Below are 16,605 nucleotides of genomic sequence, written 5' to 3' on the forward strand. Positions count from 1 at the left end.
TTGTTTTAAGCCTGTTGGATGGGTAATAAGATATCGCAAACCGCTTCCTTTGTTTGCTCAAAAGTCTGGTGTGCATGAGTTATTATCAGTCTCTACCCTCATATAGCCTCCTCCCAGCCTTAATGTTTAGACCCAGTCGGACAGCCCTGATGGGGCTTTACTTGTCTTACCCCAAGGTAAATCCCATACAATGACAGATGCACATGTATAGCACTGGCAGGCTGAGGGTGGACAGTTACTACGTAGAAACAGGTATTTATTTTTACCCAACAACAATGCTCAAATTCTGCTTGGATTAACAAGTTGCATTTTGGGATATGCTCTTTATTGTGAATTCTGGATTTAAACTTTATTGGCTGGTCTGAATTTAATCCTGCATGCATAAATAAGCATAATTCTGATCTGTATCAGAGCCCTGTGGTTAGCATTTGCATATAGTATGTGCTTTATGTATATCGTAATATTAATTTCTACACCAAGTAATGTAAAGTTAGGTTGGCCTGGTTTATAAAACAGCCCATATTATAAATAATCAATGACCAAATGAACAGTTATAAATAGATTGTGAATGCAATGTGCTTCTACAGATGGTTTGTTTAGATGGCCTCTGTTGCCATTCTGAGTAGGGGAAGAGTCTGAGGCGGACAGGGATTCAGCGGGGCCAGCTGCTGGTGATTATTCATGCCATTATTACGGGCCTTATTATTATGGCCCTGTGTTTTTTCAAGTGCTATTTTAAGAACTGCAATTTGTTTTTTATTATCTCTCTTCCGCATTGTTGAAGCTATCCTCACCTAACCTTTGTGGTTCCTTGAAGCACTCTTCCATCCCATTTTACTGGTTTCCAATGTGTTTTTATTGCCAGGCATCTGGCACTTGGCCTCAACTCATCAACTTATCTCAGCTGCCATCTTGGGCAGTGTATTTGTTAGACAATAACATCATCGGGAGCTGCCAAACAATTTTGATTTAGTAAGCACAACAAGAAAACCTCTGCTTGTTCGGGAATAGTAACTAAATGTCTTCATGTCAGTCAGCATATTATTATTTTGCCCACTGTGATTTGAATGATTGTGATTTTGTTCTGTTGCAATCCTTTATTTTAGTAATTGGGAAATAAGAAGTAGGATACAGCAGGTATTTGCATGATGAGTTTTTATTGAATCCTACATGTGTTAAGCATTGTACTACACACAGCAGACATAGGATTGCAGGAAGTATCCAGAGCTTCACTCCTCATCAAACCCTTTCTGTGAAAGCAAGGGGAAGTGGGGAAGGTAAGACAAAATAAACATCTGTTACATTTGGTTGGGGTTTAGATTAGAGAGGTTTCATGGGTTTGATTAGGATCAGCAATATGTACCCATGGGTAATACAGCATGTATGTACACCATGAAGCATTAAAGAGACGGGGAGCCGACAGAGGGCAGCATCTACTGGGGTCAGAGTGTCATGCACAGTGAAGCCACGCTACGAACCTTGGAGCCCACATCCCGGCTCTTGGCCCTCAGCTTGTTGACCTGCGTCTCAGCGATGTCCGCTCTCTCCTCAGCCTCGTCCAGCTCGTGCTGCAGCTTACGGAACTTGCCCAGGTGGGAGTTGGCCTGTTCCTCCTGTGGAATTCAGAGGACAACAATTGCTGCCTGTGCTCACAGTACATGGATGCACAAAAGCTGAGTATGAGTCCTAAGTATTCTTATATTTTATGGACTTACAGCCTCCTCAGATGTCCTCTTGTAGGCTTTGACCTTCAGCTGCAGCTTGTCTACCAGGTCTTCGAGACGAGCCACATTCTTACGATCCTCCTCAGTCTGTGAATAGTGAGAACAGGCATTTCAGTATCTTTGGGTTGGAATTTAAATCTGAGGATGCTGTGATAAGGATGATGCTTTGGTGAGGAGGCTGTAAAGTCTGAGGTCCAAACCTGGTAGGTCAGCTCCTTCAGGCGACGTTCATATTTGCGAATCCCCTTGATCGCTTCACCGTTCTTCTTCTGCTCGGCTTCAACTTCATTCTCTAGTTCCTTCACCTGGAATAAGTAGAAGTGATAAAAATCCCTTGTTCTAATTGTTCTCAATTACATTTAAAACCGTGGCTTACTCACCCTATTCTCCAGTTTCTGGATCTGCTTCTTGCCCCCCTTCATAGCAATCTGCTCTGCCTCATCCAGGCGGTGCTGAAGGTCCTTGATGGTCTGCTCCATGTTCTTCTTCATGCGCTCCAGGTGAGAGCTGGTGTCCTGCTCCTTCTTCAGCTCCTCTGCCATCATGGCCGCATCAGTAATGGCCTTCTTGGCCTTTTCCTCAGCATTCCTGCACTCCTGCACAGCCTCTTCCACCTCAGACTGAAGCTGGGACGAATCGGCCTCCAGCTTCTTCTTCTGGTTTATCAGGCTGGTGTTCTGAACAACAGATGTTAAAATCATTTTTACATAATACTACTGTGCATCTAAATAGTATACATCTCTGAAGGATTGACTGTACCTGTGAGTGCAGTAGCTGCACCCTCTCAGTGACATCCAGCAGCTCTTGCTCAGCAAGCTTGCGAGCTCGCTCAGTTTGTTCCACCAAGATCCTGAGCTCCTCCAGTTCAGCCTGCATCAGGTTGTTACGCCTCTCAACCATTGCTATGTTCTCCTTCAGATCATCATTGGACCGAAGAGACTCATCCAGCTGAAGCTGACAGTCCTTTTAGATGGGATGAAATGTAAAATTAATTTAATATGGTTTCTACCAAGGCAAGAAGTAATAGAAAGTTACATTTAACACATTCAATTCACATACCTTGAGATGAGCATGGACAGACTTGAGCTGCTTCTGGGCTTCAGACGCCTGCCGGTTGGCCTGGCTGAGCTGGATCTCCATCTCATTGAGGTCTCCCTCCATCTTCTTCTTTATGCGCAGGGCCTCATTCCTGCTGCGGGTCTCTGACTCAAGAGAGCTCTGCAGGGTATCAATGTTCCTCTGCATGTTCTTCTTGCTCTGCTCCATCTCCTCATCTTTCTCCGCCATCTTGCGTTCTATCTCAGCCTTTATCTGGTTAAACTCCAGCTGGGCTCTGAGAATCTTGCCCTCCTCATGCTCAAGGGAAGCCTAGATTCAATGATATGGTATTCACTTAAGCTTTAACACTTTAAACTAGCATTTTTTCACCCTCGATCAATAATGCATTATTAATTAACGGAAACCATATTTACAGAATATTTCACCCATATATATACCTCTGCTTCCTCAAGAGCAGCTTGAATCTCACTCTTTTCTTGATCCATCTGCTTTCGGATCTTCTCTAACTCATGGATGGTCTTTGCGCCCTCACCAAGTTGCTCAGTAAGGTCAGAAACCTCCTCTGTCAATCACATGAGAGGGAAATCATGTTAATGTTGTTCATGGTGGACTTTGCTTCACAGCAAAAGCATTCATACATGATGACATTACCTTGGAGGTTCTTGTTCTCTCTCTTCATGGTCTCAAGGTGATCCAGAGATTCCTCGTAGGAGTTCTTCAGTTTGAAGAGCTCAGTGCTCAAAGACCGTGCCTCCTTCTGGGAGCTCTCCAGCTCACACTGAGACTCCTCAAACTTCTGCTTCCACTCAGATAGGACCTACATTTACACATATAGCAGAATTCATGTTTTTTTTTCCTCATAATTTTCCAGTTTTTTAATCATCAATTAATATAATAATATAATATAATATAATGTTTTCAGGGCCAATGACCACCATAGCATTTCAAAAGCAAGTTCAATGACATTTTGCTATACTTTGTCAAAGTTTCTTTGCTTTTTGTCCAGAGCGGCAGCAGCAGCATTAGACCTCTCCACATCCACCATGAGATCTTCAATCTCATTCTGCAGTCTGTGTTTGGTCTTCTCCAGGGAGGAACATTTAGCATTGACTGCCTCCACAGCCTCCTCAGCATCCTGAAGACGCTGGGCCAGCTTCTTCCTATGGAAGCAATATTCAGTCTTCATTGAAGGAACAATATATTCAATATATTCCTCTCCTCTCTTTATGGCAGAGAAAAGAGAAGTCATCATCGTATTGATGACTATCTTATTTAAGCTTGTCATTCAAAACCTCCTGAAGACACTGGCCATCTTACATCATTGACTTGCCAATGAATAACTTATTCCTAATAATTTATTCATTTGTGAGATGTCAAATACACTTACTTAGCATCCTCTAGTTCCTCGGTCCTCTGGATGGCATCAGTTTCATACTTGGTTCTCCACTGAGCCACCTCAGAGTTAGCCTTGGACATGCTGCGCTGGAGCTCAGCCTTGGCCTCCTGCTCCTCCTCATACTGCTCTCTCAGCAGGTCGCAGTCATGGCGGGAAGACTGCACTGCATGGGCTAATGCATTCTTGGCCTGGATACATTTGGAGAAGGAGAATTAAATGACACATTGCTGCAATTAAAAATTAAGAGAAGTTGAAAACGTTCTGGTTGTGTACCTTGACTTCCTCTTCCAACTGCCTCTTCAGATCTTCAAGCTGCTGGTTGTAAGAAGTCTTTCCTCTGGTCAGTTGCGAGACAAGAGATTCTTTCTCTTCCAGCTGTCTCGAAAACTCACCTGGATTCACAAATGAAGCTGTGTTAAATAATAGTTGTTCTAAAATCCAAATAACAGTTGATAGTAGTAACAATGCCATACTGACCATTTTCAGCTTGAAGTTTTGCCCTTTGAGTTACAAAGTCATTGATAGATCTTTGGTATTCCTCACACTTGATTCTGTATTCATTCATCTGATCTTCCATAGTTCTGCCGCTTTTCTCCAAGTTAATCTTAAAAGACATTTTTAGAAGAACATCAAACTTTACAATATGTTTCTTTAAATAAAATCTCTTAAAGTGTATTTTCCACTCGCACAACATTATTTATTTTTCTGGTAATCTTCTGCCGAGGATTCACATACCTTAGACTTCACCGTATGTTCCATGTTGGAGACCACATCGTCCAGCTCCAGTCTGAGCTCGCTCTTCTCCTTCTCCAGCTTCTGCTTGACTCTCTGCAGGTTGTCGATCTGCTCCCCGAGGTCGGCCACACTGTCAGCTTGCTTCTTCCGGAGTGTGGCAGCGGTGGCCTCGTGTTGCAGAGTAGCCTCTTCAAGGTCTCTGCGGAGCTTCAGGAACTCGGCTTCCCTCTTCTTGTTCATCTCAATCTGGGCAGATGTTGCTCCGCCAGCCTCCTCCAGCCTCTCACTGATCTCCTCCAGCTCTCTGGCCAAGTCTGCTCTCTGTTTCTCCACCTTGGCCCGGGCAGCTCGCTCTGCCTCAAGCTCTTCTTCCAGTTCTTCTACACGAGCCTAATACAAAATGATGATATGTTGTATCATTTCATATCACTTCATAATTATCATTTTATGTAAGATCTTTTTTGTTCTACCTGCAACTCCTTCAATTTTTTCTGGAGCTGAATAATTATAGATTGTTCGTCTTCAAGTTTGCTGTTTAGTTGACTGACTTCAAAGTCTTTCCTGGAAAAAGTATTAATTTCATTAGTAAGAAAAAAAATATATTATAAAAAATTAAAGATGAAAGAAAATGCCTTGCTTTTGTCCAATCGTACTTTTTGAGACGCTCCTCCAGCTGTTGCTTGTCATTCTCCAGGTCCATCACACACTCCTGTGTCAGCTTCAGGTCACCCTCCAGCTTTCTCTTGGCTCTTTCAAGGTCCATTCGGACCTTCTTCTCTTGCTCAAGAGATCCCTCGAGCTATAAATGGTTGAAGTAAAGTACACATGCAAAGAAGGTGAAGTACAATATATATATATATTTTTTAGTTTTGATATATGGTTTCAATCACATTTTTATGACATTTGTGAATTTGACTCTTACATCGTCCACTTGCTGCTCCAGCTTGGCTTTGGCCTTGGTCAGAGTGTTGACTTTGTCTTCTTCACTCTGCAGGTCATCCAGTGTTTGCTGATGAGCCTCCTGTAAGGCTTTCTTCTCCTTGGTGAGCTTCGCAATGATTTCATCCAGACAAGCCATTTCCTCCACTAGGTTCTTCACCTACAAATGTGGAAATGATTTGTTAATGTCATGATGAAATCACAATACTGCTTCTATGGTTCTCAGGATTGTCAAAGGATTTGTCTTACCTTGTTCTCAGTTGCATGCTTCTCTTTCTCCACCTTTGCCAGCGTTAGCTCCAGGTCATCTATATCCTTCTTCAACTCAGAGCACTCATCTTCTAGCTTTCTTTTCTTAGCGGTCAGTTCAGCGTTCATCTCCTCCTCGTCCTCCAGTCTCTCAGTGAGCTCCTTAGATTTGGCCTCTAATTGGATCTTGTTTTTGATCAGGCCCTCACATCGCTCTTCTGCATCACAAAGATTGTCTTGCTCCTACCGGAGAAAAAATAATATTTGTGTATTTTAATACATTCTTAAATAATAATGCGGAAAATTAACACAATTCAAAACATTCTTACAGCTTGAACACTGAGTTGCAGGTCGTTCTTCTCTTGGAGAAGAGACACCATTTTCTCCTCTAGTTCCTTCCTGCGAGCCTCTGACTTTGCGTAAGCCTCCTTCAACTTCAGGAATTCTTCCTTCATGTTGGCCATCTCTTTCTCAGACTCGGCCGATCTCAGCAGAGGTTTGATCTTGAAGAACAGCTTCATCCAGGGCCAGTTCTTCACTCCCATGAAGGCACGGATGTTCCACTGGATAACCAGCAGTGCATCTCTGAAGAGAAAACAATGATTATAAATGTACCACAGAATACCGTCACGTTTATTAAGCTCTCGTTTCTAAAGAAATATGAAGCCACGGATACCTGCGCTCGACGATCTTCTGGTACTCAATGCGAGACAAGAGACCACGAGATCTGGCCTGAATCCCAGTGATTATCTTTGACAGACGCTCATCTCTCATTTCCTCTAGCAGACCCAGCAGACCAGCCTTGAAGAACACCTGCGAAGATCCATGTTATGGTCTTGAGATTCAAGCTCTTGCTTATTGTAAGGATAATATTGAATCAAATACATTTATGCATTATGCTCACAGCTTTTGAGAAAATGCCCTTCTGGGAAATAGTTTCCCAGATGTTTTAGCTTCCGAGAAACTAGTGTTCGTACTGTACTGTACCATATTGTACTGTACCTTGGTGTGTCCAAACTTGTACTGATTATGATCAATCTCCAGAGAGCCCAATAGCTTCTCTGCTCCCTTCCTGCTGTCGATGAACTGTCCCTCAGGGATTGCAGCAGGGTTAAGGATGCGGTATCTGCACTGGCCATATTTACAATGATCAACTTCACAACTTTAATCTGGGGCTGTATTCCATTACAATGAAGATATTACCTCTGTCGGAAATCCCCATACAGAATCCTGTTGGGGAAGCCCTTCCTGCAGATCCTGATGCCTTCGAGCACACCATTACAGCGTAGCTGGTGCATCACCAGAGGGTTCTCCATGGCCCCAGGAGTCTTGCTCTCATTGGGGATGATGCAACGGACAAAGTGAGGGTGAGTAGACCTCAAGTTGGTCATCAGCTTGTTCAGGTTCTCCTGTTATGTCATTAAAGGTTTGGAAGAATTTTTTGTTGAGTGATTCTCGCTCTCGTATGTTGTAGCTAGTAACTGCTAATAAATGTAACTTCTCCAACAAGTAACATAAATGTCACACAATACCCTATGAAGAGCAGACACAGTTTGGAATGATGCGCCTTTCTTCTTTTTCTCCTTCTTTTCCGCCGTTACTGTCAAGACAAAACATGCTCTCTCGTTATTCTACAATATATGATATACTATGTTAGTATTGGATGGTCAGTGAGTAAATTAAGGAGAAAGTACCTGATTCTGCTCCAGCATAGCCAATAAAAATTAAAGAAAGTAGCTTGAGAGCGGACTTCTGGTAAAGTCCCACAACGGTTTCATTGAGGGGATCCTTGTTCTTCACCAGCCAATTACAGATGTTGTAATCAACGACACCAGCATAGTGACCGAGGGCAAAATGGGCCTCTGGTTTCCCCTTGACAAGCCTAGGCTTCTGGAAGTTGTTGGATTTTCCAAGGTGGTTGTCATACAGCTTGGCCTTGAATGTGGAATCACTGGCCTTAGGGAACATGCACTCCTCTTCAAGGATGGACATGATGCCCATGGGCTGAGGAGAGGAAAAAGTGGGTAATTTAATAGATATTATTCATCAATCATAATCAATGTATTTTGAAACTTAAACAATAGGGAACTATTTCCATATCTTACCTTTTCAATCAGGTCAATGCAGGCCTGCAAGTCCATACCGAAGTCAATGAAAGTCCATTCAATGCCCTCTTTCTTGTACTCCTCTTGCTCCAGCACAAACATGTGGTGGTTGAAGAACTGTTGCAGTTTTTCATTGGTGAAGTTGATGCAGAGCTGCTCGAAGGTGTTGAACTTTAAGAAGAACAGGAGAACATGCTTATACTCTCACACTTGCCACTGTCAGACACTGTCAGATGATCATTGCTGCTTGTTAAGATTGAGCTAGGATGTTATCACTCACGTCGAAGATCTCAAATCCAGCAATGTCTAACACGCCAATGAAGTACTGGCGAGGCTGCTTGGTCTCTAGGGACTGGTTGATTCTCACCACCATCCACAGGAACATCTTCTCGTACACTGCTTTAGACAGAGCTCCAACAGCATAGCTTACCTGAGGCACGGCGAATCAATACCCACATAACTATTTTAATGTCAACGAACCATGGAGTACGTCAGTGTATGTGTGTTAAGTTGTGATCACACACAATCCTCATAGCATATGTTTTATCCTAATGTCCAGCCAACTCACCTGGTCGACTGTCTGTCCCTTTGTGACCCACTCGTTCCCTACTTTGACTCTTGGATGACAGAGAGCCTTGATGAGGTCAGCAGAGTTCAGGCCCATCAGATAGGCAACTTTGTCAGCCACTGTATGGGGAAATATAAGGTAATTATTTTTTTATTGATCCTATTGCTAAGAATGAATGAATGAAAAGGGAACAGAAAATGTCTTCACCCTCAGAGCAGTCAGCCTCCGCCTGCTCCTCTCGCTGCTTCTGCTTGAACTTCATGTTGCCGTGGTGCATGATGGCCCCCGTCAGCTTGTACACAGAGTTCTTCTCCTCTTGAGTGAAGCCCAGCACATCAAAGGCACTCTACCAAGACAGGTCAACCAGAAGTCAGACAAAAAGCAGTGATTTCCTGAATCAACAGACATTTCTTTGAATCTTTAAAATACATCCCCTGCCCAGCAGTCAGGCGATAACGTTTATTCTTTAGTGCCCGGTGAAGTTTGGACCTCTACATTATACTCCATGCCATGTTCCCTGTCATATATATACGTTGTTCTCAAACCCCAGAGGGTGAAATGAAAACAACAATGGGACTGACGTCTGTTGCCATCAGTTCATCTGCATCGTCGATGGAGGCCACTTGGGTTTCCCCCTGGGAGATGAAGGCGTAGTCATATGGGTTGTTAGTGACCAGGAGCATCTCTGGAGAGCAGAGGTGGAGTTCAGAAGGCAGGCATTAGGATATTTAGAATAGTAGAAGTGATGTGCTATATCAATGCTAAACCTGCTACGGTTGGCAATTCAATTTGTTTAAGAGAAAATTTGAATAAATATTTGTGCCTTTTTCTTTGTGCCTCCTTCATACTCACCAAGAAGTTCAGGCTTCTTCTGGGACAGAATCTGGTAGAAAATGTGGTAATCTCTCTCAGCCTTGAGCTGGAAGGTCACACGAGACTTCTCCAGAAGGTCTGGCAAGAATTTAATTTAGAGGTAATAAGTCATGAGTAAATCCCTCAATTATCTTGAGCTGAATAGAAAATAATTATCTTACATGTTTCAATATCGGCAGAGGCTAGCTTCCCTCGCGTGTCGAAATGGATTCGGATGAATTTGCCCTAAAATAAAATATTTGGTTTAAGAATTGTCAGTCATTGTTGTGCATGCAGATTGTTGGGGAACATTTACAGCTAACAATCAAATTATGTTATACATATATGAAAAAAACATACAAATCTCGAGGAGTTGTCATTCCTGATGGTTTTAGCGTTTCCAAAGGCCTCTAGAGCTGGGTTAGCTTGGATGATTTGATCCTCCAATGTACCCTGTGACAAAGGGCAGTGTTTTAGATTAAATGAAACTAGGATGAGGACAATGTCACAACTAAATCAATAAAAACAGGTAGTGACCTCCTTCTTGCTGTCCTTCTTGCCTGAAGCGGCGATGCTGGCAAAGTACTGGATCACACGCTTGGTGTTGACAGTCTTTCCTGCACCGGATTCTCCACTAGAAACACCAAGTATGATTAATGTACATTGGATGGAATGATTAATCCTCATCAGACAAGTACATATTGTTTATTAATGAATCATCATTGCTACGTACGTGATCAGAATTGACTGGTTCTCTCTGTCTGGAAAAGAAGAAACATGCATATTGTTCATGGTAAAGATCCATACTTGGGCTTGAGAAGAACAAATATCACAGTGCCAATTGTTCACCTGCCAGCATGTACTGGTAGGCGTTGTCAGAGATGGAGAAGATATGAGGAGGAGCTTCACTCCTCTTTTTTCCTCTGTAGGCCACCACCACATCTTGTTGGTAGACGGGCAGTGCTTTGTAAGGGTTGACCGTCACACAGAACAGCCCAGAGTACGTCTGAGGGAATAGAGGATGCTCTCAAAATGTATGAATGCATAAACATCATGAATGAACAAACGACATAGAGTACAAACAATATATTCAGCAGTCAAAACAAATGAAACAAAGAGACGGGTGAAGAGAGGACTCACGTAGATCATCCATGCTGCGTAGCGCTCTTTGAGGTTGAACAGCACAGCGGGCTCGTGGAGAAAGGTCAACATGGCCATGTCCTCAATCTTGTCAAACTTGGGAGGGTTCTGTTGCAGAAGATCCACCTGTTTGAGTGTGACCGTCTGGGGAGGAATGAAGACATCGTTACAAAATGTCAGTCCGATAATCATTAGAAAGTGTGCTGGAATTAATGCCAAAAAAAATATTCTGCTGGATTGATTGAATATTTATTTAGTATTTGAGCGGTATTTTGAAAAATTTAATCAAATCTGTTACAATGACTTTGTCACTGTGTTGTTCAATGCCATGTGCAGACCAGCGATGCTTTCAGCATCTATATCCAGGATCCTGCATGCAATGGCATTTACACTAACTTATGAATTCCCTCTTGAGCAATAGCAAATTCTCACTTAGATTAACAAGCACTGGGTGCTGCATGTAACAATGTAGCATCACATAACCTGACTGACCTCTGTAACAGGATCCACAGAGGTACCTCTTTAAAATTCTCTGTCTAGCAGTATCTAAATTAAATTATTAATTATATCAATTAGAAGGATTTACTCCCACATGTGCCAGACCCTAACCCTAACAAATTAGCATAGGTTTTGGTCTTTTCCTAGTGACTAGGCTCTTCCAAGTATTAAAGTAATCAAGTATTAAAAATGCATCAATCTGTTTTTCTGCACCACCCCTCCCTTTGTTCCAGATGCAAACACTTGACCCATCAGGAAAAGGGAACAACCTTGCCGTTCGCGGTCTCCACGGTGGCCATGTCTCCCTCCCGGCTGATAACGGAGGCCTTGACGAACTCCTCCACCTGGTCTGGGACGAAGCATTCCTTCTTCATGTCAAATGGCCGCGTAGACGCCTCCATGCGCTCCTTGTCAGACTTGCGAAGGAACGATGCGGCCTGCCCGAACACGGCCATCATTGCGTCTCCCATGGCGACGCTGTACGCTACGACACAGAGGCTATAGGTCTTTAACCCTGTCTCTATAGGCTGTACGCTACGACACAGAGGCTATAGGTCTTTAACCCTGTCTCTACATATAAGTGTGCTAAACTCTGCAGTACACCAGTTACTTGTCTTATAGTTAACCCTGTCTCTATATGTGATAAAGCATTAAGCAGATGGTCCGGCTTAGTGGTTAGAGATCTTTTATCCTATCTCTCTATGCAATATCACTCCAACAGTTACAGATTTGAACCCTATCTCACTTCGTGAGGGATAGGGATTCATCGGTTGTGATCACATCGGTTTAAAAACTAACACCATAACAAGCCTTGGAGTCAGTCAGATTAGTGCAGCTGTTCCTTCATTCCATTGTTTCATACATTGGTCAAGTCATGTACTTTGATCATGTAATTACAACTGATAGATATGAGCGATGAAACGCAAACATTGTAGGAGTAGGCTAGAAACGTCATCTTTGAAAAATTAAAGTGCCTTGACTACCTTTTCACCTTGGGCCAAGAGCTGGTTGCAGTTTTCAGTTAGTGGTCACCTGCAGCAGAGGTTACTAAGTCCTGCGAGAGAGTGAGCATCAACACAATACAGTTAACTGTCAAGATTCTTCCTATTAAATATTCTAAGCAGCCTCAAGAAAGGTTCAGAAAGGAAAGGCTTCAGCACAACTTGAGCTTGATAAAGAATAAGCCTAGCACCCAGGTTATGCTTTCATGTTAAGGTTACAGCCTCCCCAGGATCTACCCTGCTAGCTACTGTATCCCTGAAACAATGCCCCAGATAGACCTTAAACAAAACAATATAACAATACATTTAGAAATATTATGGATGCAACGTACCCTATGCGATCACACATGCACAGTTTGGGACAGATTGAAATACAATGAAATACAAGAAAAGAAAAGACGCCTGATTGTAGCACATCTTTGGAGTCAGCCATATCATTATACAATACTACGATACGAGAGATTAGGGGGAATTATTATATATATCTACACAGCCAGTGACAGTGACTATGGATAACATCAGTGATTGCGATGCTGAATGGTTAGTAGAGAACCACACAAAGGTAGAGAATGATCGAGCAGTAGACCCCCAGCCCAGCGTCATTTAAATCTACCATCTGGGAAAATGTACTATTTAAATACATGGTGAGGATTACACTTAATATTGGTTGATTTATTATTTATTATTTTAAAAAGTATATATATATATATATATATATATTATATATATAGTACCAAACCGAAAAAGACAATCAAAACTGTGAATTTGAGTGTTAATGCAGACAAACAGCAACTGCAGGGGCACAATATAAACAGACGGGGTTTTAGCAAACCATGGAGGATGAGCAAGCCTCCTACAGGTCTTTCTATTCAGGCTACTAATCACACCAGGGCCAGGTGAAGACCAGCCGAGGACAGATTTTAACTAAGATCAACTGGAAACAGATTTAAACTCGACCAAAAGTCAGACTTGAAACTAGGACCTGGCAAAGATCAGCTGAAGACAGACTTCTACTAAGACCAGCTGAAGACACATTTAAACTCAGACCAGGTGAAGACACATTTAAACTCAGACCAGGTGAAGACACATTTAAACTCAGACCAGGTGAAGACACATTTAATCTCAGACCAGGTGAAGACACATTTAAACTCAGACCAGGTGAAGACAGACTTAAACTAAGACCAGCTGAATACAGACTTAAACTAGGACCCGTGGAAGACACTAGACACTAGCTGAAAACAAGACTTAGACCAGATGGAGATTGGATCAAGACAGACTTACACTTGGACCAGGTGAAGACAGACCAAGAGAGGGGAAGAGCAGGGAGTCAGGTTCACAGGTGAAGAGCGAGCAGCTTCTAACCTGCTGGGGTGGCAGAGATTAAATATATAAACCCCCGGTTCCCCTGCGAGGCCAAAGCACCACCCCTGGCTGCCCTGTCCACCGGTTTGGCATCACATCCCCACATCCCCCCAAATAATGTGACTTTTCAGGAGTCGTGCCAGGAATAAGATAAGCCAGGCTTTCTATCTATAATTCCCCCACACTTTGTCCTCTCTTATGCCAAATATTTACCAGGCTGGATGGAGACCATGTTCCACCCATCTCCCTGTGGGTCCACAGCCAGGGTGTGGAGGGGCAGGTTGTGAAGTCATCTGATTAGGTTTGGAAGAGCACCAACACGACCATATTGTACCAGCACTCTCGGCCCAAACATAGGCATCTGTTAACTCCTGGGTTAAATATATTGATATGCACTGATATGTTTACTATATTTTGTGTAATTGTAGACAATGACAAACAGTCAGTTTGATAGTTGGTTTTATGGTATATGGGCACATATGACGCCTATACTGGCTTTAAATGATTGATTTATGAATTAAATGATTCCATTACTGCTTGGGTATTATCAAATTTGTTTTATGTCGTTTTGTCGAAGTGTGACTGGACTAGACTGATTAGAATTGGTTCTATATCTGTCCATTACCGGTTCGACAACAGGATGCCATCTCCATCCATTCTCTGGATGTCCTTCCTGACCTTCAGTTTCTGGTGGGATTCTGGGAAATGAATAGATTAGCACCACCTGTCAACTGTTATTTCATTCCCTCATTAATATTAATAGATTCAAAGTAAAATGTCGGGTGCTAGCCCTCAGTTTACTTTAAAAGGGATTCTATTACCTAATGATGTCTAACAATACCATGACTGCAAACAATGATGGCCCATAGTGGGAATCCAACCCCTAACCCTGGCAGTGGTAGTGCAATGCTCCACCAGTTGGCTCACACAGGAACGCACTTTAGCATTGTTTCCTCTTCATTACGCTGTCCTATATAATCAGAAAAAACTATTATGGTGGCTGATTCAGTTATGGTTACAGCAAACCTATGTTAGAGACAAAATATGAGAAGAGAAAAAGTAATGATTATGTCTATTGTTGCCACTGATTGACAGCAGTATTTGGCACACCACAACTTGCATGTGACTCAATCCCTAATGATGGTGGAGATAAGTGGCAGCCAGCCCACTTACAAATTATCACTGGACCTATTATGGGATGCCTAGCCCACCCAGACATGGAGCTCTTATCAGTGGGGGGGGTGCATGAGGTTGATGTCCTGGCAACTACCAGGGGCTCACAATAACACACTGCTGTTCGCACCAAGGAACCCAACCACACCTATCTATCACAAGGAGCACCACAACCGATCCATCTCTACCTCCATCATACAGCCATCCATGAGCCATGAATCGTAAATGGTTCTACAATCTAAAACATTTCCCTCAATCATCTCTTCACCGTCACCACCCATCTCTTCTATTTGTTTTACTAACTTTAAAGCTAGGGTAGGCAATTTATGTTAAAAGCATTGATTTCCATATTTGTTAAAATCCTTATAACATCCTGCTGGAATCAATAAACCAAATGCTCTGATAAAATCTTTTAAAACATATCTGGTATCTGGGGCTGTCGGCAGCCCCAAATACTTTTCTAATTACAGGCAGGCCTGTAATTAGCCTGTCCAATTATTTAATTTGGCCCGAATGAAATGATTGGATGGCCTGTCTGTCTGTCTACCTACCTGACATCACGTTATGAGTCTGGTTCTGCAGCCACATGCACTGTGTCTGGTTAAGTCAAGGCCACCCACCAGCAGCTGTTGCAGAGCAGCTGGTGCAGACAGTAGTGGTGGAGCAGCCAGGCTGTCCACAACGACCACAGACGCCTGCTGCTGGGACAACACATCAAACACCACACGTTCCTCCCTGGGCACCTCAAGGGCATTACCAGACCCCTGCAGCTGGTATGCACTGCAATGTCATATGTAAACTGTAGTCCAGCAATGAAGTGGAAGTTAACCTATTTCAGTGTGTATTGTGAGATCTTTGGATATTATATTTGTTATGTTTTACATGAAACTGCAACAATCTGTTTCGAGTTACCGTGTTTCATGAGCATCTCTTCTACACACTATCCATCTGGGTTTCCAATACATTCACATATCCACAAAGCTATGAGCGTAACCCTGAGCAAAATACCCAACCGATGATAATGATATACGGCTGGATCTGTGGGCATCAGGTGGGTGTTTCGATGATTATGATGACTCACAAGATAAGTTTAGGATGAGGAGCTGAAGTTAACTATTCCAGTCCTGCCAGTCGGTCACACCTTCTGCCGACAGTCGTCTGGTCAGCTGGGACAGTGTGGTGGTGTGGACCACAGACGACCAGGCTGTGCTAGACTCACTTAACAGGACACTTCACTCTCGGCCCTGATAAGAACCTAATGGGAGATAAGACAAGTGTTTATTTGACCGGCAGAACAGCAGCCCCACATAGCCGCTGGTTAGAGCCTGTGTTTGCCTCGTCTGTGTGTGTGTGTATGAGGTTCTGGGAGGTCATAAATAGCCTTGCGGGCATACTCAACCCCACTTGGTTAGACCCCTGGTTCACTGTCCTTGGATGGTCATCGGGCCGCGGGGACCCTTCAGTGATAACATTGTCGGCCCCCCATCTAAAGCACTGCAGTGCTGAACAATGCAGAGGCTGTGGTGTGAGGAGATGGAGATTAATGTGTTTCCTTTCCTCTTAGCTCTTTTTGCCAGGATGAGCTCAGGAAACAATGTTTGTGAACCAACTTCTAGGAAAAATTCTACTCTGAACTCAGAAGTTTGCAACAGGTAGGTTGGTTAGTCGGTAAAGCCGTTCTCATCTATCTCATCAATCTGACCCAGCCTCTAATGGCACACTTCTACAGGTCCAACTCCATGGCATCCTGTGGCATCCTAAGTAACCCTAAAACCTTTTTAGAACCTTTTTTTCCCTTTCAATC

The 16,605-nt window shown here is 43.1% G+C and overlaps 1 protein-coding gene across 1 annotated transcript; it reads right to left on the reverse strand.

Annotated features, from left to right (window-relative positions):
* Window positions 1-1,143: 1,143 nt before the first annotated feature.
* LOC311361384 (myosin-7-like) lies at window positions 1,144-14,029 on the reverse strand. Its single transcript, XM_084481550.1, has 39 exons — window positions 13,548-14,029; window positions 12,249-12,319; window positions 11,535-11,749; window positions 10,768-10,911; window positions 10,477-10,633; window positions 10,361-10,388; window positions 10,165-10,261; window positions 9,988-10,080; window positions 9,810-9,873; window positions 9,628-9,726; window positions 9,357-9,460; window positions 8,983-9,121; window positions 8,776-8,894; window positions 8,488-8,637; window positions 8,208-8,378; window positions 7,797-8,106; window positions 7,635-7,702; window positions 7,306-7,511; window positions 7,105-7,228; window positions 6,779-6,915; window positions 6,432-6,687; window positions 6,103-6,345; window positions 5,837-6,013; window positions 5,568-5,713; window positions 5,385-5,475; window positions 4,915-5,304; window positions 4,657-4,783; window positions 4,453-4,571; window positions 4,171-4,367; window positions 3,760-3,943; window positions 3,435-3,600; window positions 3,221-3,345; window positions 2,784-3,092; window positions 2,484-2,687; window positions 2,105-2,401; window positions 1,925-2,029; window positions 1,716-1,811; window positions 1,479-1,613; window positions 1,144-1,250 (listed from the first exon to the last, which is right to left on the reverse strand). Exons 3-39 carry the CDS (start codon window positions 11,733-11,735, stop codon window positions 1,230-1,232), a joined length of 5,799 nt encoding a protein of 1,932 aa, XP_084337676.1. The 5' UTR covers window positions 11,736-11,749; window positions 12,249-12,319; window positions 13,548-14,029; the 3' UTR covers window positions 1,144-1,229.
* Window positions 14,030-16,605: the final 2,576 nt, after the last annotated feature.

The sequence above is a fragment of the Micromesistius poutassou genome, assembly GCF_964030765.1.
Source record: "Micromesistius poutassou genome assembly, chromosome: 16".
NCBI classification, from domain to species: Eukaryota; Metazoa; Chordata; class Actinopteri; order Gadiformes; family Gadidae; genus Micromesistius; species Micromesistius poutassou.